General features: G+C 38.4%; 1 protein-coding gene and 1 long non-coding RNA gene across 2 annotated transcripts; one reads left to right on the top strand and one right to left on the bottom strand.

Moving 5' to 3' along the window:
- The first annotated feature begins 460 nt into the window (after positions 1 to 460).
- On the top strand, positions 461 to 20,166 carry LOC117422023 (surfeit locus protein 2-like). Its single transcript, XM_034036621.3, has 6 exons — positions 461 to 723; positions 2,078 to 2,232; positions 8,563 to 8,666; positions 13,094 to 13,258; positions 18,467 to 18,615; positions 19,941 to 20,166. The coding sequence occupies exons 1-6, from the start codon at positions 649 to 651 to the stop codon at positions 20,025 to 20,027; spliced, it is 735 nt and encodes a 244-aa protein (XP_033892512.2). The 5' UTR covers positions 461 to 648; the 3' UTR covers positions 20,028 to 20,166.
- Positions 20,167 to 20,595: 429 nt separating this feature from the next.
- LOC131697536 (uncharacterized) lies at positions 20,596 to 25,948 on the bottom strand. Its single transcript, XR_009307352.1, has 2 exons — positions 22,588 to 25,948; positions 20,596 to 21,433 (listed from the first exon to the last, which is right to left on the bottom strand). It is a non-coding gene; the product is annotated as an uncharacterized LOC131697536 (long non-coding RNA).
- Between the last annotated feature and the right edge of the window lie 289 nt (positions 25,949 to 26,237).

Raw genomic sequence — 26,237 nt, 5'->3', positions numbered from 1 at the left:
CCAAACCACGCCCCCGTCTTGTCTGTTCATGAATATTCATGAGAGCTGGCAATTTCAGACAGCAATTCGCGATAGAGCCATTGACAGGCCAAGTGAATACATCGATCGTGGAAATAATAACACGTATGTGTTAAGGGGGACTGTCTCTAAACAAATCAAGACGAATCTTGTTAAAAATGCAATCGTTTTCAAAAGAGAACATTTTGAAAAGGAAATGAAGCAGACTACATTATAGAGATAACTCTTTGAATTCCCATGATGCACCGCTTCGGCAGAGTTGACGTGTGTAGTGTATGAGCTGTCAGTTTGAATTATGTCCCTAACGGCGCCTCATAGATCTTTGCTCTCACACACGATTCACCCGAACAAAACGACAGGCGAACCAATCAAAATCCTCCGTGGACCGAGGCGAATCGTGGGAGGGTTCACGGAGATCATTCTGCGCCGATTCTGTGCAGAAGCTGACCAAGTTAGCCAATGGGTGCGTTCACGGAGATCATTCTTAGAAGATCATTGGCTAAATTGGTCAGATTCTGGACGAATGAACTCCGTTAACGCATCCATTGCTGAGACGCAGGGTCCTTCTGTCCCACGTGGCGAGACTGACGATTAAAGCTTTGCAGAGTGTGTTGTTGTCACATAAACACAATGAGTGAGTATCCACCAGAGGTACAGGCTTTCCTACAGGAATACCCATGCCTGCAGCCCATAGCGGGGAATAAGGTAAGGAGATACAGCAACACGGTTTATCGTTTGTGACACATGGGTCACCCCGAATATAATGCTAATTCCAAGTAATCAAATCGTGAATAGTGTCGTGAAAACTTTTATAAAATAGCCCGTTTTAAAAAGACATTTTGCTTTCAAGTCTGCGACAAAGATTACTATAGTGCTTGTTTTTTGTTTAACCATGCATAACAAGAAAAGCATGTTACTTTTGGTAATGTCTTACGCTATTTCTGTCAGTTATTGTCTTCTTAAACACCTGTGTGTATATACGGTACACTTAACCTAACGTTTCGATTGAAACATAGTACTGCGCTCCAAGCTGGTCCGGTTACACAGTACGCTGGTGTAGCATGTCACACATACAGCTGCCATAATCAGACCATTTAAATAACGGTATACACAAAATATTACAAATGCAGCAATTTCAAAGTTGCATTAAAACCCACTAAGATAAAGATATTTGATAAAAGTGCGTTTTTAGTCCCACAGCCAAGCACTTTATGATGCATTATGACTCTTTAAAGTGCTATAGAAAGAGACAAAGGAGTAAAAAAAAAAACGTGTATTTATTTCCAGTCAGACCCTTGCCAGAATAAACCATTACATTTCATCCATACATTTTTTTTATATATATGTAATATCACAAACTAGATCAAAAAAAGTGAAACAATGACAAGTGTACAGTGTAGGTTGATATTCAGACTGACGGAGTCCGTCTGAGGAACCTCGGTTAAGCAGCCACAGATGTGCCTGTGAGTGAAACTCCGACTCCAGTGAAAATATCAGTATGTACGCCAGCCTCTGGTATATCCCCCAGCGGGGAGCAAAGAACATTTCTTTTAAGAGGAATCTTTACTTGTTTTTGAATTCCAAATGTCATATTTGAAAACCTCATGCAATGGAACAACCATAAGTAATACATTTGTTGTAAATCACAGGTGGTAGGATCTTAAAGCCAGCATTACGGGTGATTTCTCATGTAATAACCCTGTCTGACTACACGCAGACACCTTCCTGATAGGGTGGGGTAATCACATCGAAGTCCTGCAGATCCAAGTGAGGCAGTCATTTAATCAACTTCCTGGAGCTGCTCTCAGTGTACACTAAGCTAACAGGAAAGAGGTGCTGTACACCAAATATGAAAACACCAAGACTAACATGTATATTTGGCCTGCTGTTTTGTAGCCTCATGTATACCCCCTGGCCAGGGATAAAAATTCCTGGATATTGATTTCTTTAGGTGTCTTTGCCCCATTACTATGATCAATAAGCTCATTGAGCCGGTAGATTCATGTCGTGATCCTTGCTGGGATAATCACTAACATGGTTTTTCTGTTGCCTTCCATAGGTCAGGTGTATTCTGAGCGGCCATGAGATTCCCTGTCGCCTGTCTGAACTCCGTGCTTACGTTGGTGGGAAGAAATATAAGCGTCTGTCTGTTGGTGGGTCCAACTTCAATTACAGCCAATACGAACCACATGTGGTCGCCAGCACCAAAGAACCGTGAGTGTGCAGGAGCTCCATCCTCTTGTCTGTCATGGCAACAAAGCCTCACAGTCTTGCAGTTAAGCCGTGGCTAGTCTTGTGCTTTCTGATTTGGACACCGTGAACTAACTCCACTATACCCTATTCTTTTCCTCTAAATCAGGGGTGGGGAACCAATGTTCCTGGAGGGTCGGTGTCCCTCCTTGTTTTAGTTCCAACTGTGCCCTCCAGGACTAGCCCCCCCCCCGCTGTAAATAGTGGAATATCTTCTAGTTTGAAAGGGTCTATCAACATATTTCTTGTTCCAAGCAAATGGAGTTGAGTATGAACAATTACTGATTGGATCTCTCGTTGAACAGTACAGTAAGTCTGCACACAGGTTATGCAGTTCAGATTCTTTACAGTTCCTGTTATTTAATTGCAAAGCTATGGTCATGTGAAAAATATTAAGCATAAATTAGTTTTTGTAAGGTAAGTACAGTATTTAATTTCAGAATATTAGTATCAAGTATTATCTTCGGTGTCTTTTTCTGAAAATATAAAATATTAAAATAAAGGATGTAGATGTAACCCTGTGAACTGAAGAATGTGACTAAAACAAAACTGTAGCGCCTAATGAAAAAAAAAAAAGATTTGTACTCTTCACACTTTCACTGCTTTTCAGTGTTTCTACAAGGAAATACATTACTTTGCACACCATTGACACATTCTTATTTAAATACAAATTACAAAACATAGGCCTAATCAAGTAATATGAAACGTGATTCTATAGGGTTAGACTTTAAACCGATGACAGGCTTTTCTGTAAACCTTAATCAAACAGATTTGAACTGTCCGCAGTATTGCATTTTTAAATCTGGTATGGTATGTTTCTTTAGGATACGTATTGGTACATATACTGAATTTTGTTTCAAATGCACTCTCAATTACCTTTGTTCAAAATGAATTCACTACTTATTTCTTTATAATAAAAAATATAATTCTCGGAGGGGATTGTTGTACTACAATGTAGTTGCTGTGTTAACGTTGGTGCATTATAAATGAACAAATTCAGGTGTAGCAGTGGGTCTAAAGCACTGAAGTAATGCACTGCGCGTATACTATTCAAAGCAAATCAGTAAATGATTTCTGTACTTTACTGTCCTTTGACATGGACTGAGAATCTAACAGTGTTTTTTGCACCCTGTATGTTGACCTGAGACACAAATGGCATAACCCCCCCCCTCCCCCCCCCCCCCCCCCCCCCCCAAACTAAGGGTTTGGAGGTGGATCATGTTGTGAGCTTTTTAACGGTACTGTAATTATATTAAACCCTTGCTTTCTTGTTTTCTTTTATTGAACATGGTTAAACTGGGCAGTTTGTTTTATGTGAAGTGACAGCTTACATGTAGAAAGTGAAACTGTATTCCCAGTGGCTTCTGTCTGCAACTAGTGGTAGTAGTGGGGGAACAGTTTACCTAACGGACGTTGTCTGATATCCCTCAGGAAAAATGCACAAATAATACAAAATAAAAATGCAAAAAAACGGATTGATTTATTTTTTATACCTAGATTATTCTATTTGCATGCCTTTTTCAACTTGTCTGTCACTATCTTCTTTTCTTTTGGAATTGGAATACTGTTTGAATGTACCTGACGTTTATAGATAAGCTTCAAGTTCAAGTTTGTGGACGTTGTTTTTCACTTTGATAGAAGTCATGCTCTAGACCAGAGGGAGGCAACCCTGGTCCTGGAGTGCCACAGACACTTCTGGGTTTTGTTTTCCCCAAGCCCCTTAATAAATTAATTGATTTAATGATTGGCTTAATTGGTTAGAATTACCATGTGTTCCAGGTATTTAGCAATTGACGATTAAGAGATACCTACAAAGCCTGCAGGATTTTGGCACTCCAGGACCAGGGTTGCCTACCCGTGCTCTAGACTATAGAGCTGGTGTAGTGTTAGAAAGTGGTACATCATCAGTATGTGGTACGCATACCAAAACCTGGCCTGTGTAATGTCAAAAAGTGGTACACTGTCAGATTTTGGTACAGGTACAATCAATTGCGATTTGATAGGTGTTTTCCTATTCTATTGTCAAAGACGTACATTTACCATTAATTATACATTCTTTTTTTGCAAACTTAAACTGGAAATGGAATCAATTTATCTAAAAAGAAAAAAAACTATTTAAGAAGTCCACCTCAAAGTTGCACAAGTAAAAAAAAAAAAAATGTACAAGACCAAATGTATTGCATATGATAAATATTCACATACTATTTTCTTAATGGTGGAAAAATATGCTAAATTACTTAAACGACGTAAGACTGAAAAATGATAAATTAAATTAAAAAAAGATGTAAAAGTCTGAAAACAGCATAACGTTCCAGATTTGAATGGGCACTTCCTTGCTTTCTTAGTGGAATTTATTTAGGCTTGCGCGAGCAAGTGCAGTGCACCAACTACCACTTTAACAAATACCTGAAAACAACACTACACAGTAACATCTAACCCCACCCCCCATTTGCCAACTGCATACAAAGCCATCTGTATGACACATCCAGGGGGGGTGATTATGTAACTTTGTTTACTGCATGCACTGTATATTTTGAGTTATTTGCTTATCCAGTACATCATTTAAAAGGATGAACTTTTCACAATATTGCTAAAGTTTGGGTATAAATCACGTCTTTTCCAATACAGTATTTACGAGTTCTCCAAAGCGACACTGTACAGGCAGAATTATCTATACCGGTGTCATACATTTAATGCTGCTGCTCCTGAAAAATTCTGACAAACAGAAACTGTTTACTCAAATAATATAAAGTCCATACTTCATACCTGTGTGAAGCAATGTATTCCAGATCATGTCAAGCGAATATTTTCTTGTGTGGGGTTTGAAACGTATGCAATTTTAGAGTGATCGCACACAGCAAATGTTTATGTGCATATTCAACACTTTGGAATAAATTACTTCAGAAGTATGATCTATATTTGCTGGGCTTTTCTTTTTCTTCATTTATTAAAGTTTTGAACATTTTTTTAATAAGAAACAAACACTAAAAGCCGCACATTTTTTTTTTTTTGTCTAAAAGAACAAAAAGGCAAAGCAAAGAATCCACAAAAGCAAACCCCCCCCCCCGCTCTCAATATTAAAGACCAAATGCTCAGAAGTTCAGAACCCATCAGGTTTTTAAATTCATAAGTAATAATTGATGTTTTGGTCTCACATTTTAGTGAGTTACCCTGTGATAGAGCTAATGAGTCAGAGTCAACAATCTCCCTCCCGACCGACCTGTGAGGGCGCGGTATAACAGGAACAGTGTGCCCCGGACTGGATGGTTTGGCAGCTCATTCCAGAGTCAGTTGGAAGGGGGCGGAGCCACAATATCATAAGTCATCACCCTAATGCGGTAGGCAAGGTGTCAGTCATGGATTGGAGGATACGTGGTTGCACTCGCTACCGAAGGGGGCAGGACTGAAGGTATATCAGTGGATGTGGCCAAGCAATCTGTTCCTTTGTTACGGTTGCGGAAAAGACCTGTCAAGGACTATGACAGATAAATAATGGATCTAGGTTATAAATCTCCCTCCTGACCTGTGAGGGCCCTGTATAAAGGGAACAGAGTGCCTCGGACTGGATGGTCTGACAATTCATTCCAAGGGAAAAGTGGAAGTCTACTATCTAGAAAGGGGGCGGAGCTACAGGACACCAAGTCATTGCCCCAGAAGGGAAGCGATGTGGCAACCGCGGATTGGAGGAGAAACGGTTGCACTCACAAACCAAGGGGACGTGACTGACGGTACAAAAGGGGACATGGCTAAGCGATCTGTTCCTTTGTTATGGTTGCGAGCGAACCGCTAAATGGGGAACCAAAACGTACCGTGAGTCTTTAGTGTTTGTTTGTTTTGTCGTGTCTAATTATACTTGTTTGTTCTTGTTAGACTTTAACACGATCCGGAGCTGTCGCTTAAGGCCAGCACCAAACCCGGACAACACTTCACCACTGTGCACAAATAAGTTGTATTTCACCACTTGCACGTTAGCACTCACTCTGGACTTGTGATCTTGTGTGTGTTTAATACTGTGTTGTTTATTTCGGGACTGTAACCCGTAGGATTATTATTTTTGGTCATAACGACGTAGTTTACAAACGGGATTAAATAAAACATTGTTTGGACCGTGAACTTACGTGTTTGTCATTACTTGAGCACCGCATCACCTCTACACCTACGCAGTGCAAACCACTTCGCCACAAGGACTTGCTGTGATTTAAACCGTGCATGCAACCAGTAGACCCTTAAACTTGGAAACTTGGCAGTATTACTATAGTACAGCTAAATACATTGACAAAAATCCATTAAACTTCTGAGCCATTTATTTCTGTATGCAGCAGCAGCGAACATCTTTCAAACAATTGTTTATGCTTTGGAAGGAGTCGGCAAGAAAGCCTGAAATGGGTTTCTACAAAACAAGCAACCACACACAGGCAGTCAAGTGAAAGGGGCGCAACTCCGTATAGGTTCAGTCCTTCAATCTGCTCTGATCCAAGTGTTCCCAGGTCCATGTTTTCCAGTTCTCCACAGTGGGAACAACAACGCAGAGTATGAGGTTGAAACTCGCACAACGCAGCTGCAATAACCGCATGATTAAAATAAAGAAGTCTGCCATGGCTGCCCATGTCTGACGGACAGATGCGCGTTCCGACGACACAGACAACGGTAAACATGAGAGCCCCGACAAACTGTGTAATGGGACGCGGGGACCTGCGCCCTGACAGCCATGTATTTGTATGCCCTAAAATTATCGAAGTAACATTCCACATCACAGTTCACCCAGCTATATTTAGTTTATTTTAAAATAAGAATAAAATCTAATATGTATCGGGTGGGAATTTCCAATAAGATATTTGAATATACCAAGAATAATAGTTTTTTTTTTAATACTCAACCTCGAATTACTCATAACGGTGACAGTTCCTTAGAACGTACTAGCAGCAACCACACATGGGACGCACAGATAAATACATCAACAGTAACCGTGAAGAAACATCGAAGGCATCTAATGTATTCAAAGTAAAAAATGATTTAAACTATACACAACATAGGGGTATAGGTACTATTGTAGACAGTTAATATTCTTAAAAACAATACATTAAGGGACCTCCAAAAACTGGCGTTTATTGGAGGAATATTAACTTAAATAAAACAATTGTGTTTATTTAAACATATACAGTGCCTATAGTAAGTATTCACTCCCCTTGGACGTTTTCTCAGTTTGTTACAACCTGAAATCTTGATGCATTTAAATGGGATACAGAGAAATGAATACAATACATGAAATACAAAAAAAAAAAAGAAATGCATAATACATTAAATACATGATAGTAACATAATACATGAAATAGTAGCAGCAACACAGCAGCTAATAGCAGATATCAGACTTAAAGAGCATGGAAAGCAAGAGAGAACAGGTGGGTCTTGAGAGTTGATTTAAACAGAGCGAAAGTGAGAGCATCACACACCAAAGCTGGGAGAGAGTTCCAAAAAGTCGGAGCCATGAAGCTAAACGAGCGTTCTCCAGGTGTGGTGCACTTTTGCTTGGGGATAACAAGCAGGCCAGAGTCGGAGGACCTCAGCTTGCGGGCAGGGACATAGCGGCTCAGCAGGTTGAGGAGGTACTTGGGACCTGTGTGATGAAGGGCATTGTAGTTGAGCAGGAGAGTTTTTAAAATAATCCTGAACTTTACAGGTAGCCAGTGCAGCTGGGCAAGACGCGGGGTGATGTGTTCACGCTTTTTACATCTGGTAAGGATCCTGGCAGCGGCATTCTGAACTAGCTGCAGTCGGTTTATGGTGCGTGCCGGGAGACCACCATATAGAGAGTTGCAGTAGTCGAGTGGAGAAGAGACAAATGCATGACAAAAGTATCTCCGCAGATGGTAGAAGGAAGATTTGACCACGGAGGAGATGTGGGCATCAAAGGAGAGGTTGCTGTCAAGAAGTACACCAAGGCTTTGTACAGTGGGGGAAGGCAGCAGCAGACAGTTTCGAGGTTCAGGGCAGCCATATTGAGATTCTTAAGTTGAGTTTTAGATCCTACTAGAAGGAGTTCAGATTTGCTAGTGTTCAGCTGTCATACTTTTTGTTCTTATTAGGACTTAAGTCATTGTATTTTGTATCTTGCTCTTAATTGTTCTGTAATTCTTTATGTATTTGTTTTGTATACAACTAAGTTGCCCTTGGTAAGGGTGTCTGCTAAGAAATAAATCAAAAAAATAAAATACTTGTGTTATACTAAAAAAGCCTTTTCAACGTGTGTGCCATGCTGTTATAATTCACTCTTGCTCCTCTCTCATGTGTTCACAGAAATCGTCTGTTCTGCAAACTGACCCTGCGGCATATCAATCGCATTCCCCAGCATGTTCTGCTCCATGTCTCTGGGAAAAGGTATCAGCGGGCACTGAAGACCTGTAAGTAAACTCGTTGTTCATTTTATTAAAAGATCGCCCGCCTGCCCCGCCTCCCCCCCACACAAGGGGAGCAAAGGATAACAGTACCCTTCACACACATTTTCATAATCTGAAAAGCTAGAATTGGTCCTGTCTTATTGATTAAACTTGGTAATTAACGCAATTATTATTAGTTTGTTACAAAGACACATTACATTGTTTTATGTATCTCGTGAGTATATTATTATTATTATTATTATTATTATTATTATTTATTCACAGAAAAGATAATTTATTTTGTGAGCATCAGAGTGTGTACCCAAGTAATGCTCTCCTACAACTATGTTGGTCCTGTGATTGTAATGAATGGCTATTGTGGGAGCAGAAAACAAGCAGCAAGTAGGGGAGCCTGATCTGTATACACAATACTGCCCTTAAGAGAAATTCTTTAACAGTAGAGAAATGTATTTCCTACTCACTCATCACCCATGATAAACATATGCTTTCAGATGTTGGCTTGTATTCTGTACTATAGTCTATGGTTCTATGTTGTGTTCATTTAGAAATGATCCCTTTTCTGGAAGTCATTTTAAAATACTGCAGATCTCTGTGACCCGACTTGATATTTGCAGGGTAATGTTAACACTGCATGCTACATGATGTCTGTGAACCCGGACTTTTTCAGTTAATGATTGTGTTTCAACCTACATATTGAATTGATGATCATTAGCACCTGTTTGGTATAATTGTTTAATCATACACCTGACTATATGCCTACAAAATCCCTGACTTTGTGCAAGTGTACCTAGAAGAATTGATGCTGTTTTGAAGGCAAAGGGTGGTCACACCAAATATGGATTTTATTTAGATTTTTCTTCTGTTCACTCACTTTGCATTTAGTTAATTGATAAATATAATCTATTAACATGTCTATTTTTGAAAGCATTCTTATTTTACAGCATTTTTTCACACCTGCCTAAAACTTTTGCACAGTATTGTGTGTGTGTGTGTGTGTGTGTGTGTGTGTGTGTGTGTGTATATATATATATATATATATATATATATATATATATATATATATATATATATATATATATATATATATATATATATATATATATATATAATATATATATATATAGAGGAGGCTGTGTGGTCCAGTGGTTAAAGAAACAGGCTTGTAACCAGGAGGTCCCCGGTTCAAATCCCACCTCAGCCACTGACTCATTATGTAACCCTGAGCAAGTCACTTAACCTCCTTGTGCTCCGTCTTTCAGGTGAGAGGTTGTTGTAAGTGACTCTGCAGCTGATGCATAGTTCCCACCCCCTAGTCTCTGTAAGTCGCCTTGGATAAAGGCGTCTGCTAAATAAACAAATTATATATATCTGACAGGGGTCTATAATGTCTGAAGCCTGAGGGCATTGCACCCTGGAGGTAACAATAGTCTTCCCGAGGAGCATTTAATTTTCCGCTATGGCTGAGTCTGAAGTACATATTTAATGTATGAATCAGTCAAGAAAATAAGTGAGGCAAGGTTGGATAGTAAATACGACTTCATATATTTTGTTTAAATATAGCTGATACAGCGTGTTGGAAAACATGGAACAAGTATTGAATAGCAGTTTGCTACACATGAGGAATGACGGCTGTATTCATGTTATTTTTCTGAAAAGTGATTTAACATTGGATAGAAAAAACTGTTAGTTCCAAAAATGCAAGCACTGCTGTGATAGATGAAAGCTGGCTATATACTCTGGGTATATAGATACTTGCACTGCATTGACTCCGAGCAAGCAGAAATAATAGCAGCTTCATTGAGCAATGGATGGTAGCTGAGAAAAACACCAAGTTAACGTATATTTAACTATACTTAAACAACTGCACATTGGAAGTAGATTGAAGGCAATATGGTAGAGAAGTTACCCCAAATGGCTGGCCAGCAGCACAAGGCTGTACAAACAAGTCCATTGATCTCCAGCCCTGACATGAAAGAAACTTGCCCTTCGGGGAGTCCACTGGGGTATAACTTAGAATATACAGCTGGTTTATGAGGGGGTCATAAAGCTAGTTTTCAAGGGGACCAGAAGGAGCCAGGCTCTAAGACTTCAGAGAGATCCAAAGACAAAGACCAGATGTATGGACCTTTGTGGCACCAGGGGTCTGAAGAATGCACTGAGTTCAGAGGTCTTCACACTAGATCACACACACACACACATACACACACACACTCACACTAAATGAAATATATGGTAACAGGATAATGAGTTGTACCTTTTCTATTGGTTAAGTGTCAGAGAAAGAGGAGGAGAGAGACACCTATGCAGAAGGGTATTTAATGTCATGCAACAATTGTAAGAACGAGTATTCTGTTTGTCCTGTACCTGGGACCAGACTCCCTGCATATTTCAATAAACCTAACAACTGAGTGAAGAAAAGGACTCTGTGCAGTTTCTTGAATCTACTTACTCACCATCCTTTTTTTAAGTTACATCACAGCGTAAGTAAATAAATAACAGAAAATGTTTTTGAAGTTCATGCCGTATAGTTAAATTTTTTCAGACAGATTTAGATCGAGACTTTGACTAGGCCATTCCAGAACCTTTGTTTTATTCTTCTTTAACCATTCTGAAGTAGATTTTGATGTGTGCTTTGGATCGTTGTTGTGTTGGAACGTCCAGTTGCGCTTTAAAACAAGTTTTGTAGCGGAGGGTTTCAGATGATTGGCCAATATCTTTTGTTATGCTATGGAATCCATTTTACCATGTATTAGAACTAAATGTCCTGGGCCAGTAGAAGAAAAACAGCCCAAATTGAAGGATATTATCACTTCCATGTTTGACAGTAGGTATGGTGTTCTTTTCTTTGTACGCCTCACCAGACTTTCTCCATACGTAACAACTATCAGCATGACCAAATAGCTCGATTTTTGTTTCATCACTCCACAAAACCTTTGAGTCATAATAGAAACAATAGTTGAAATTGTGATACTCAAATTCTTGGAGATCTTCTTGTATCCTTCTCCAGCTTTATGACAATAATTTTCTGCGTAAGGTCTTCAGATAGCTCTTTACCTTTTCCCATATTGACTTATTGGTAATGGCAGCAATCATCCTCTGCCTAACCCTTTTATACTCTCTAAGAATGCTCACCTACAATCCAGAATGTTCTAGACATTTCTAGAATTTGGTTCTGCATTATCATATTGAAATTTCTAGCACCGTGTAGACAATACCATCATAGCATCAAAGGGTATGAATACTTTTCAATTCGCATTTTTGGAGTTTTGCAAATGTTAAAAAATAATTGTAGACATCTATTTCTTGTAACTTTTTTTCCTCATACACAAATGCAAAACTTTTTCTACAAAAGATTTTTCCAAAAAAGTTTTGCTTGAGAAATTTCTAGAAATTCTACATTTCCATTGGGGTAAACTTTTGACTACAACTGTGTGTGTGTGTAAAGAAAAAAGAGAAAAGGATATTTCAGGTACTTAAAAGGGTAGAATAATTGAGATTACAAATCAATTATCAGGACGTTTCGGACTACAAGTCAGTCATCAGCTGAATACTTTTTGGATTAACCATTTTACATTAAGCATCACTTAAACTTAGTGTAGCAATCAACAATTCATTTTTCAAGATTCACAAATCCATTTTAAAGCAAGTACGTAAAAGACATGATTTTTTTTCGCTTGAAATGACCACTGATAAACTGCAACTTTAACAAACTGTGCCCACAACTACTGAAGGAAAACATCTTTGTTTTTAAAAATAAATAAAACAAACCACTGTACTCGCCAAAGATGAACGAAAATGTCATCTGTTGTCACAGAGCAGCGGTTCTCAAACTTCGCTGCTCTGTGACCCCCTAGTTGTAGCAATAAAAATGTTTTGCAGCCAACAGTAAGAACAATTACAAATGCTTCCAGGCTGCCATGGTTTACGTTATTGTACCACAAGGACAGCTTCTTGATCCAGCTTTCGATTTTGTCAGTGAGAGAAAAGATATATATATCTGGTCCTCGGAGTGATGTGTTAAGAATATTAAAGTGATTAAAAATATCTGCCAGGTAAGCATGCAAAACAAGTAATTTATCACAAGCTTATCGGGTTCTTTTTTTTTTTTTTTTACTGCTGATCGCGTCGTTGTTGTCAGCACTTCTTTTGCTGCAGTGCCGCTAAAGTCACATGCAGGATATATGGGCATCAGGCACTTCAGTTCCCCTGATTTGAGTTCTGAAAGTTTGGTTGCAGATACAAATCTTCGTTATATCAGTTTGGCAGTTGTTCATAGAGATGTTGCACCCACAGTACATGTGGATCAGCGGACTGTGTATTTGTGTAAAGACTGGAGTGCAGGGCTCTACCCCGGCACAGATGTCCTCACTAGTCCTCAGCAGCAATGCCAGGGAGACAGGGAGAATAACATTTCTGTTTGTGTGTCCCAGATGAGGAGTGTGTCCGTCAGGGGGTGCCGTTTGTCCCGGTCTGCCTCAAGCAGAAGACTCGGAAACACGTGAGTGAGCCAGAGGGAGGCGGGAAGCTGTGGGAGCCGAATTCCAGCGAGGAAGATGGTGACGAGTCGGAGGATAGCATGAGTGACCTCTACCCTGGTCAGTAACCAAGAAAGACTGTTTGTTTGTGCTCTTTTTACAATAGACGCATTTTAATTGTATACTTTTATATCTATTTTTAAACTATAACATTGTAATACTTGTTTGTGTTTATTTTAATGATTTTTGAATAACCGTTTCATGCAGCACTATTGCGTTCCCTCATTTTGTAAAACAGTGATTGCATTTGAAGTAGTTTTAGAAATGTGTGCTGTATGTACACTCTGTGCTTGATTTGCTGTGGTTAAATGCATTTTATGTACTGGACACAAAGGCCAGAGGTTCCCAAACTGTGGTACGCATACCCCCAGGGATACGCAGAAAAAATTGTCTAATGGCGAACATTTTTAGGTTGTGTTTATTTTGCATTTTCATAAGACTTGCCATACTCAAAGATTTAAAACGCATTGGGAATGCCTTTTAATTTCTGGCGTGAAATGGCACGTGATGCTAGTTAGTTTCAGAAACAGAGAGAGGCTATGCGGTTCAAGACAATCGCTCAGCTGCGGGACGCTTGGGTTCACCGCCCTGGCGCGCACGTTTATTGCAAAGCTCCAAGAGGTACCAATGAGAACAAAGATACACAGACACAATGACGTACAGAGCCCTCTCCACCAATCACCATACAGCGCAAAATATATGCATTATATTTTGGACTTCTGTTTTTTATTACTGCAGTTTCCTCCAAGATTGGGGGGGAAGGGAGGCTTTTGCTTTTTATATACTGTCAAGAATTCTCGCAACGTACTCTTTTTATTTTTGTATATTCTCTGAGCACACTCTTAAACTCAGGGGAGACGTTCAGGAGGACATTGAGATGTTTCAAACTCCTGTAGTGGATTGTTCGTGCACTGGGCTTGCAACGTATCTAGATGACTTTTTAATAATAAAGAAAATCACACAGACTCATTCAATTTGAAGTTTTAACGAATAAGAGCAGTAGTAGTGCTGTTTTCGGTTTATTAAATGCTTATGTTAAAAATAGGATTGGTTTGTTTGCGCAGACCACCATAAATCCCAAGTAAAAAGCAGTCTGGGCGATCCAGTGCTTTACAAGTTTAACAGCATTAATACTTCAATATAGTAATACAGATATGGTTAATTATATGCTTAGTCCATACATGCATAAAGCTAAAAACGCCCACCACTAAATTCTAGAACATTCAATATGTATCACTCTCTTAAGACTAAAACATAATTTCTATACCTTATAGCAAGCATCAATATAAAAGAGATATTAAATTCAAATATATACTTACCTTCCAGTATATGGAAGTATAGTGTAGGATATATTGAAAAATAAGAACTGTCTTCAAAAGGCAGAGACTTGGGAATACGACTAAACAGCAATCAGTTTTTCAGAGATCCTCAGAGCATGGATCACATCAGCGCGTAGTTAGCAAGTTGAGCGATACTTGACTCGGGTTTTACCTAGGTTTTTATAGGATTTTCCCTCCATTGAATACATCAGGTCCCAAGTAAATCTAATCATCAGTCGGCCTTGACATTTCTTATCTTTAAGTTAATGATACATTCTAGAAGGATCTGTTCATCTCCTTTTTCAAAACTGATTGAATATAACTTCTTGCCAAAAAACATTGAAACAGGATTTCATCGCTCTCTTTTTCCAACTCCTCCTTTTTCTAAAAAGTCAGGTGGACCAAAGTTCACAGAATCCTTGCTATAATATAATACAAGTAGATGTGTATATATGAGAGTTGTTTTTAATATGTAACATTAGCTCTATTTGATTATATTTAGCTAAAATTATATTATTATTTAGTCAAAAATTATATGTCCCTCTTAGCTGCATATTACATTACCTTTTCAGTGTGATATCAATGGGTCAGTTTAACTTCATATACAAATGTGTATTAACACAGTATTTGTCAAAGACTGCCTTTGAATAAGCACACAGTGGTCAGTTCAGTTAGTTTCATTTAAATTTTAAACTATAATAAACATGTTAAGTATAACAGCCTTATTTAACTGTGCCATTCTCGGACTATGCCTGACCTCTCGCTCTGTTTCTAAAAGTTGCTGCTCAAGCAGGATTCAGACACCCTGTTTTCTGCCAAGACTATTGTTTTGATTAATATGAAACTCCATTGTAAGCACTTCTCCAAATTCACCGCATGAAATCAGTTTTCTCGCAATGAAAGTCGATACTTATTTGATTAGAACTGTGACTGGACACTCCCCTAATTCGTGGAATGCTCCCTTCTATTAGGTTTTCTTATGATAGAAAGACCTTGGATTCAAAACTGCGGACTACAAGGAAATCTCACTTTGACTGCCAAAAAGAACCTTCCATATCTAGCACTGCTCTGCTTGCACGCAGATAAGGGCAAGGCTATTTTTCATTAGGTTTTTTGTGTACTAAAATTATTGAATACAGTTTACACTTTGTGTCTAATATTCCAACCTAACAGTTCCTGTTTTTTATTGCAGTAAAACCTTTATATAAACTAAACGTTTAGATTATTTTCATTTAATGGATATTGTAATATCTAAAAGATTTTTTGTTTAGTTGGAGAAAGAAAATGAACTAATTCTTTAATTGATTAAATTAAATGTTCGCCCCTGCTTTTACAGTCTATTTGTATTACAGTAGAGCTTTAACAAGCAAAAACATTTGTTAGTTTAAATATTATGTTTATTAGATCAAAATACTTAAAACATTATTTCTTTTGAGCGTTTTGTCACTATTATTAGATCAGAATACTTTTTTTAAAACTTCCGTGCTTAGTAACAACACAATCAAATAGGTCTTTTTAGTTTGAAATATTGTTTTGTCTAAAAAGGGTTACCCTTTTGTTTTTACTAATTTGTAACCATCTGGCCTCCTTTCAAGGTTACAGACTTCCACAAGTGTTTGTGCACTAATAACAAAGGCACATAGACAAGTTTTTTTCCTAACATTAACACTTGTTCAGTTTTCTTAGTTCAAATCATTGTGACCTGTTCATAATTTGCTGCAATATTATTCATGCTGGTTTTATATTATTTAAAACACAGTACAATTATTACAATATACTGACAGTGTCAGTTAGTACTGCACTTCTTTCATTTTAACTAATATGTTCTTTCAACAATAATGGGGGGGGGGGGAGAAGAGACATGTTTCTCTCAATGTGAATAAAATCAAAACAATAAAGCACACCATCATGAGTGGGGGTGGGTGGGGCGTTGATTCCGGCAGGGGTGAAATTAGAAGGCATTATTGCAGAGAGAGTATTTTTAACATTAGGTAGAGAGATTACGTTTACAATTTAGACCTGCTTAAAATTAAGGTAGAGTACAGCACACAGTCACGATAAAGAATCAAAAAGTACAGTTAACATATTTAATGACTGGTGAAATAAAATTCAGAGCTGCTGCCGTATGTCCACTGTTTAGTCATTTCAAATCTTTTCACAAAACAAACATTTACTTTAAAGCTGCAGTGTCCAGTGCAAACCCACATCATGAAAAAACACATTTGTGGGTGAAAAATTCTAAAATACAAGTCGCTACATTTAAAAAATATATAAACATGTGAAATTTTCGGACCACTAAAATAAGAGGCTTTTGCATAATCTCTGCAAGTAAGAAATTGCAGTGTCCCGTGTGAAAACACAACACGAAATAATAACTATATCCAAAGCAGGACTATAGCATTACAATCTTCAATACAAAAAAATGGTGCCTGAGTTACAAGCTCTGCAGTCTATATTTAAAAAATAAATATACTGAAATACAGAAACTGGACTACGGAACAATGGTCAAAAGGTGCTTTGTACTGTTGATGGATGGACAACGATACCTGTGCCTTCTGCCAGTTCTGTTGTCAATTCAACGCTTGTCTTCTTTCTATTCCTTAAGGATATTATCTTCAAGTATTTCTCATCCTTGTTAGACAGCTTTTTGGGTCTTCCAGTGCTGGGTTTGTTAATTACAGATGATGTTTCTCTGTACTTGTTGATTATGCTTCGGCTACCACACCTTGAAAATCGAGTGATGCGAGCAATTTCACTCAATGTTTTTCCTTCTTTATGCAAGTCAAGGTTATTATAATAGTAGAAAACACTAGTGGAGGCTTTGAGTAAATTGTTGATGCTCATAATGCATCCGAGTAGAAAAATGCAACGTCTAAGATTTTCCACAGCAGTGTGTGTGTGTCTGTGTATATACACACACACACACACACACACACACACACATTATATATATATATAATGTATGGATTGTAGCGCAACAGGAAAGCATTATCAATCAGTCTGTATCATCTGATCTGAAACCGCCGAACTCCATGTCTTTTTCATCTGAACCAAAGATAACCTGAACCCTGAATCATTCAAGGTATAGAGCAACTATTTCTAGGCAGTTTTTTTTATTCACATGAGCTGCGATGTTTCCCCTTAGGCATTATTTGCACATGGTTATTAAAAACCTGAAATTTAATGGTGAAAATTTCAGCTAAAAGTTGGGGCGGGGTGATCATTCAAACCGAGATGTTGACTTGGCTGAATCTGGTAATTTAAAGAAGGAGCTCTTTTATTGAGAACACATGGGAACAGGACACAAACATATTTTTTACATATATTTCTACACCACCTCAGACTGGGACCTAAGAGTCCCATGAGGTTCCAGCGTGTTTTTGGATGTCATGTGCTAAGATAAGGACTGAAAGGCTCCATGCTAGATTATTGGTTTGGTCAAGAAACCGGGTGACGCAAGAAAGTGCACATGGCCTAGGAGTGGAAAATAAAACGAGAATCTGGGAAGGCAGCATGGCCTAGTAGTGGAAAGCACTGGTCAAGTCTCCAACATGTCTCCTATATAAGCATAAAGGGTCCATTCATATAAAGATGCAATATCTACAAAAGGGTCAAAGTTATATACAAAAAAATGATCGGCCCTTTTAAAGGTGTAATGTGTGAAAGACAAAATTACTGCAAACATTTTAATTCATGTTGCTGCTAGTTCCTAATGAAATACAAATGTTTGCCCCAAATCAATGCAGCCACAAGGCTGTTGTAAAAAAACTAAATAGATTTCATTTTGGGGTACACTTGCTCTTGAGATGTGTAAAAATGATGTGCGTTAAAATATTTTGTATTTATGTATTTGACATACGCTGATTCACTGATGATGTTGAGGAGGCCGTTCATTCCCAGACACTAAACTGAGTTTGTGTGCTTTTTGTTTTTGCTCTCCAATGCACAGTGGAGATGTTTCCTCAGGATAACGAGATGGAGGTGGAGAGAGATGAGTTTGAGACGCACAGCGAGAGTGAGGCAGAGGCCTCCCCAGGCATGCAAGGGGACAACATTAAGATGGAGGTCAATGGGCAGACGCACTGTAAGCGGAAGAAGGTAAGCACAAGTTGTTTCTCTATGCCTCAGTGTCTCCTGTATTGAAATATGCAGCAGGTGTTTCAGACGTCTGAAACAATGTGCCATTTTTGAGGTAATATATCTGCCAATGTAGGGTTTTTGGAGGAAACATCTGAGTAACACTGTAGAAGAGAATAGTACCAACGCTTAAGTAGTGTTGACCGTTTTAAGAAGACTCCTTAAGATGGTGAGAAGATAAGATTTGCAATTTGACCATGCATGAACCAGATTGGTGGATGGACAACAATTACATCCCTTGAACTTAAACACATTCTTACACATTGACACATGGAAGATTTCAAAAATCTACATTGACTAAATTGTGCTGCTTGTATTGCCAATATTAGATGTACAAAACAGAACAAAATTCAAGATGCCAAAAAATGCTTAATATGGCTACTGCTGAAGAGCTTATAAGAAGCAGTGCAGAGGGCCCCCCTTGAAATGTTTCACTCAGTACCTTGTGTTAGCACTGGCTTTCTTCAGGTAAAACAAAGCCATGACCAAATTGCACTTCCTGGCAAAATGATGCACACATTTTAACAGTTGGCAACTCTTGCGAAAGCTTTGACAGCTGTTGTGTATAGTTAAGGCCATTCCATTTAGTTAGGAAATGCTGTTCAAAAAGAGCACAGTACTGCAGGTAATGAAGTTGAATATTTTTAAAGAGTGACAGTCAGCATAGGGGATCCCTTCACAGGCAAGCTGTGCATAGCCAGCCAGCATAGAGGATCCCTTCACAGGCAAGCTGTGCAGAGCCAGCCAGCATAGAGGATCCCTTCACAAGCAAGCTGTGCATAGCCAGCCAGCGCAGTCAGCATAGAGGATCCCTTCACAGGCAAGCTGTGCATAGCCAGCCAGCATAGAGGATCCCTTCACAGGCAAGCTGTGCATAGCCAGCCAGTGCAGTCAGCATAGAGGATCCCTTCACAGACAAGCTGTGCATAGCCAGTCAGTGCAGTCCACATAGAGGATCACTTCAGCAGAACGAGGCAACAAGCAAGTTAAAAAAGTTACTGCTTTTGTTTGTTTTATAGCAACCAAGTTTGCTTTTAAGAGCAGCAAACAATCTGTTTTACTGCTGAATCTACCCCTTTTAAGCCCCCTTCTCCAAAATAAACTAGCTTCAAAACATAACATTTCCCAGTTCACTTAAGTGATCTAAAAGACTTGTTGAACACTGTAGACTTCTCTATGTATACATCCTACGTTAGGACTGTCTAAAATGCTGCAATGTACCTCCCAAAAATTGTCTCTGGTATTTTAAGCCATTTTTTAGAATATTTTTTGTTTTCTTTCCACAGAAGCAGTCCAATTCCCTTCAGAAGAAGTTTAAGAGTCACCACTGGAAAGGAAAAGGCTTCAAGAAAGCTGAAAAAATGAAAACTTAAAATAAGAAAATGAATCCAACATTTGTGTGTGTGGTGTTACCCGTCCTTCGTGGTGGTTCACTTTCACCTACACGTGTAAGCTGTGAAATAGCCACATATGTATGATATTTATTAACAAAAAATAAATGATGTCCCTGCATTCACTTTCTGCTGTTACAAATGAATGCTACTATATGATGGTATTTAAATATCCCTGCCACGGGAGCTCGTATGAGTTCGTAAAGTGTATCATCCAATTAACTATTTACATTTTTATGAACTTGACACTAGTTTCTCAGAAGAAAATACTATTGAACTCGCAACACACTTTTAAAAGCAAGTTTCTCTGGCTAGTGTCAAACAGATGACAGCCCAGTTTCTAGGTCATGCTCAGTTTACCATAAAAATGTACAACACAACTGGGTTATGGATTCATTTAAAAGTAACCCTTAGTACATGAATCAAAGTCAGTGTATTTTTGACTCTCCCCAGAACTTTTTCTTTTTTTTTTTATGAAGACACAGAAATCAAATTTAAATGTTTTTCTAAAAGCTAATTTCTTTATAACAATGAAGAAACGACATTGCACTGAAATAGATACCTCAAAATACAGGTGTTTTCTTTTATTAAAGTTTAATATTAAAACAGATTTTTGAGAAGGAACATGGTATTCCAATAAAAAGGACATCTCATTTGGTTATGTAAAGTACATCAATATATAGTCATGCGTAGAGGTTTATCAGAGCTCAACATGAATAGAATGGCAGAATTCAGCATATTTTATTCACCTATCACATGCAAAAAGAAAAACATTTATATATGTATACAGTGCCTATAGAAAGTCTACACCCCCTTGAACTTTTTTCACATTTTGTTGTCGGTGTCTCAGTTTCATGCATTTAAATGAGGATATTTTTCCACTTATCTACACACCATACTCCACACTGTTAAGGGGAAAAAAGTTAAATACAAAACTGAAAGATCATAATTGGATAAGTCTCCACCCCCCTGAGTTAATACGTGGTGGAAGCACCTTTGGCAGCAATTACAGCTGTGAGTCTGTTGGGATAGGTCTCTACCAACTTTGCACACCTAGATTTGGCAATATTTGACCATTCTTCTTCTTTACAAAACTGTTTAAGCTCTGTCAAGTACCTTGGGGAGCGTTGATGGACAGCAATCTTCAAGTCATGCCACAAATTTTCGATTGGATTTAGGTCGGGGCTCTGACTGGGCCACTCAAGGACTTTTACCTTTTTGTTCCTTAGCCACTCCAGTGTAGCTTTGGCTGTGTGCTTTGGATCATTGTCATGCTGAAAGGTGAACTTCCGTCCCAGTTTCAGCTTTCTTGCAGAGGGCAGCAGGTTTTCCTCTGTATTTTGCTCCATTCATTTTCCCTTCTATCCTGACAAGTGCCCCGGTCCCTGCTGATGAGAAACATCCCCATAACATGATGCTGCCACCACCATGCTTCACAGTAGGGATGGTGTTCGCTGGGTGATGTGCTGTGTTGGGTTTATGCCAAACATAATGCATTGCATTCAGGCCAAAAAGTTTAGGTTCATCAGACCACAAAACTTTTTTGCCACAAGGCTATAAGGCAACAAAAGGTATATATCAGCATAAAGGTCTATATCATGCTGCGATAGTTACAGTTAACGTATAACATCTCGGCAATGGTGTGGAGTAGTGGTTAGGGCTCTGGTCTCTCGACCAGAGGGTCGTGGGTTCAATCCCAGGTGGGGGACACTGCTGCTGTACCCTTGAGCAAGGTACTTTACCTAGATTGCTCCAGTAAAAAAAAACCAACTGTATAAATGGGTAATTGTATGTAAAAATAATGTGATATCTTGTAACAATTGTAAGTCAACCTGGATAAGGGCATCTGCTAAGAAATAAATAATAATATTATTGTTGTTCCTTCTCAAACACCTGCATTTTGATGTATCTATTTCAGTAGAATGTAGTTTCTTTATTGTAATGAAGAAATAAGCTTTTTTTTAAAAAAAACATTTAAATTTAATTTCTGTTCCATACTTTGGATTTAGCTACAGCACAATTTTATTGGCAAAGAATGACCTGGGATGTGGAGCAATTGCGAGAGGTGCTTACACAGAAAAGCAAGAGCAGAGAAAGACAGCTGGCCACTAAACAGAGATGGGATAAGAAGGCCTTAGCATCATCCTTGGAGGAAGGAGATCAGGTCCTGGTTAGGAATGTAATTCTGTGTAGGAAGCACAAAATAGCTGATCACTGGGAACATGCAGTTCACACTGTGGTACGGCAGGTTAGAGAAGAGCTGCCAGTCTATGTGGTTAGACCAGAGAAAGACAATGGACCTGAGAGGACACTGCACAGAGACATGTTGCAGCCATGCAGACTCATATCGGCTGAAGGAGTTGATGATCGCGCAGTACCCGAGAAGGCACAACGCATGAGGACAAGGCAGACTGCAGGGACCCTGGATGGAACTGGAAATTCTGATGAAGATGATGCAGATAAAATCGGTAATTCCTTCTAGAGATGAACAGAACACTGTTGGCTCTGGATTGAACCCTGAACTCCTGAGTTTTGTACTTACCTGCCAATGACTGACGAAGATCCTCTGCCTCATTCTTCACTGCCTGTAAATGATGTAACAGGACCAGTAACTGAGGTTACTACTGAAAGGGAAACACCAGAGGAAGTCTCGGAATCGGCACTGGGTGAACTTCCACACAGTTCCAAAACTCAGCCTAGGGAAACAATAGCTCCCCAAGTGTTGCGTCCATCAGAGTGAGGAAACTCCCATCCAAGTTCAAAGACTTTGAAGTAACTTCCGAATGACGACTGCTAACAAGGAACCCGATCACGAAAGATCTGTTTCACAAACAGCAAAACAAAATGATGTTGGAACAGTTGCATAAACCGACCAAGCTATTGATTCAGGCTTTGATTTGGCATTAGCATATAGAAGATGATTAGGTAAGCGATTTTCATTACTTTAGTTTTGTTGATAAAATTAGCAGGATTTGCTGTAAATTTAGTTTTAGATAAAACTTAAGAGTTTGTCCGCCATGTTGATATGCATTCTGTTCAATAGTGCTGTAAAAATTAAATGTTGGTAGCAGCTATATTCTGATACTTATTAAAATAAATATTTTTTTTTTTCTTTTATGTTTTCTGTTTTAAGAGGCAGATTGTATTTCCAATTTTATTGAGTTTGTAAAAAAAAGTTCATACACCTGCATATAAATGACAGAAAAACAACTTTGATAAACAAATTAGTGTTTTTATTTAGTAGATTATATGGGGGCATTACAGCTACGGCCAAAAGGATTGCATCACCCTATAGAACTAACTAATGTTGCTTCATAAAGTCAAATGAAACCTGTTGAATAATGTTACGTTAAGTTATTGAATTACATATTGCTTTGTAGTTTCCAAAAATTGAAAAATGTGACATTTCAAAATCAAACATGAAATACTGTACTATTATCGTGGTTTCCGGAGAAAAATTTTGCGATATCATTTTGTAGTTTCTTTGATCGCATGATGTTAAATAAAAATATCTAAAATTATGCCAATATAGTTTTGCTAATTATTATTTTTTTATAAAATGTCTCAATCCTAACATTCTAGGTGATGGAAAACTTTTGGCTATATATGTACATTATATTGGAGTACATAGCCTACGGTCTGGTACTGACAACTACCATTACACTTTTCTGCAATATTTAAGCAGAAAGTCAGTTGCATAGTGCATCCCGATTGCAGACTAGCAGTACCGCACCGCCTCGTCACCTGTGTGCTCCGGCCTTAAATTGAAAGCTCAACATTGAGCTTTGAAACAAAAGTAAGATCGTAATTTTAAGAACCATCACAACCAGAATTTAATTTGCATGCTACTTGCTTTGATAAAGTGCAAATAAAACACACTGCTTATATCCCTGCTATTGTCACCTGGCACCTTAAATGATCACTAAACACTATTCTAAAATCCTCCAGCACTGCAAGCCCACTTCCACCCCCTCATTAAAACACAAATGAATCAATTCTCAGGCAAAGTTGCCCTGAACATTAGTATTTACTTAACACTGAGGGTGAAATTCACAAAGGCTTTTTACTTTTCTTTTCTAAAAGGAGAAAAACATACATTTAATTTGCAAAACATGAAATTGTGGATTTATCCTTGTTATATCATGATGTTGTTATAACATTACAGCTGCATGAGTCTGTGTGAATACAAGACAGAACTTAAGAAGATTTACACAAAACACCAGTTTACAGCTGACAAAATAATCCCGTCAGTTTTAGCAGTTATAGAGGTCTTAGAATGTGAAGTTTTGAAAGAAACACATTAGTAAACCTAGTAAATCTATGATATCTGGTACTACTGCAGGTTAGATAGAGCTGCACATTCTGGCGATTTCACCTGGAGGATAAAATAGTTCACCCCACTAATTTCTCGGCTTCTTTCCTGTCATTAACTAACTAGCTGCTCCCCCTACTGACTCAGTAAAATACTTCGACCTAGAAGACACTTCTGAGGTGAAATAACCCAGGAAGTGTAACAGAATTTCAGAGAATAAGATTGGAATCTGAGATTTTTCTTGAACCTTGTGTGGTACCAGATTTATATTTTTTATGAAAATACAGGTTTGCTTAACATTTCTTCCAAAACTGCACATTTGAGACTTATGTAGCTAATGTGCAAAACAGGGTCGATTATGAAATAACTTGATTAGCTACAATGACTTTAATATAGTCAAGCCCCTCCACCACCACAAGAAGCACAGGGACACCATTTGATTGTCATGGCAAGCAGTCAGGCCACCAGAATTCATGCTACAGGGCAGTGCCAACAGAACTAAAGTGCTGACTTCCGAAAAACAGTCTCCTCTGTCTTATTGCAGGACCACCATCTGTGTAGGGCATGGCCTGGCATGCCCTCCACACCAGTGCTGCTGCCGGCTGTACAACAGCAAACCTATACAGACCAGCGAACGATTCAGGGGAACTCAAACATGGGAACGTCTGGCTAAGAGGCACTAGTCTTTATTTGTTTGTCAATCCATAGGTACAGAAACACAGCACATTACATGCAGTCAGGCACATAAAAAGACCCTTTCTCTGATTTGTTTAGTCTCTGGTGTGTACATGGAAATCCTGCAACTAACATTTCCGCGGAACCCCTATATTTCTTTCTACAGCTCGGTATGCATGTAGATCCATAGAAATTCACTTTGTGGATCTCCGTGCATCCTATGAAGCAAAATAAAGTTCTGTAGAGACTATGGGAATTTCAAAATACATTTCACAAAGAATGGAGAGAACTGAGGAAATGAAAACTTTTTAGATAGTGCCAGGCTGCGATGCTGCTTTCATGTTGTAGAGCATTTTACAACAATGTAAAACAATCTGACACACCAGTGCATTACACGTAGTCTCAAACCTGTTTTAATTTGCTTTTCTCCAGGTGTCACAGTTTACATCCTGAGCCTGCATACCCTTCTTACTAAACTACCTTTTTGACTCTCAGTTCAAAATGCTCCAGTAACTTCACCCTCACCAGTTCCTTTGGGTTGATTATACGTACAGTATAATACATAGAATTATATTTTTGTACTAGTAGAAACAAGTCAATTTCTTTCAATTTTTCATGTACTTTTAAATTTCAAAACTCAGATATTTGATAATTCAACTTTAGCAGATTGTGTCTTGATAAGAACGACATTTAAAATAACCCATTCATTTATGTTTTTCTCTTAAACTGGGGAGGATTCTGTGCTCCCAAATGTCTCACATATATATATATATATATATACACACATACAGTACTGTGCAAAAGTTTTAGGCAGGTGTGAAAAAATGCTGTAAAGTAAGAATGCTTTCAAAAATAGACATGTTAATAGTTTATATTTATCAGTTAACAAAATGCAAAGTGAGTGAACAGAAGAAAAATCTACATCAAATCAATATTTGGTGTGACCACCCTTTGCCTTCAAAACAGCATCAATTCTTCTATGTACACTTGCACACAGTTTTTGAAGGAACTCGGCAGGTAGGTTGGCCCAAACATCTTGGAGAACTAACCACAGTTGTTCTGTGGATTTAGGCAGCCTCAGTTGCTTCTCTCTCTTCATGTAATCCCAGACAAACTCGATGATGTTGAGATCAGGGCTCTGTGGGGGCCATACCATCACTTCCAGGACTCCTTGTTCTTCTTTACGCTGAAGATAGTTCTTAACG

Source organism: Acipenser ruthenus, chromosome 15 (genome assembly GCF_902713425.1).
Source record: "Acipenser ruthenus chromosome 15, fAciRut3.2 maternal haplotype, whole genome shotgun sequence".
NCBI lineage: Eukaryota > Metazoa > Chordata > Actinopteri > Acipenseriformes > Acipenseridae > Acipenser > Acipenser ruthenus.
The sequence above is the reverse complement of the archived record's forward strand: the minus strand, read 5'-3'. Positions and strand labels throughout refer to the sequence as shown.

Coding starts and splice junctions, on each gene's coding strand:
- LOC117422023 (XM_034036621.3), top strand. CDS start 649: ATGAGTGAGTATCCACCAGAGGTACAGGCTTTCCTACAGGAATACCCA. Junction 13,259..18,466: donor CATGAGTGACCTCTACCCTG/GTCAGTAACCAA, acceptor TCCAATGCACAG/TGGAGATGTTTCCTCAGGAT. Junction 18,616..19,940: donor CGCACTGTAAGCGGAAGAAG/GTAAGCACAAGT, acceptor TTCTTTCCACAG/AAGCAGTCCAATTCCCTTCA.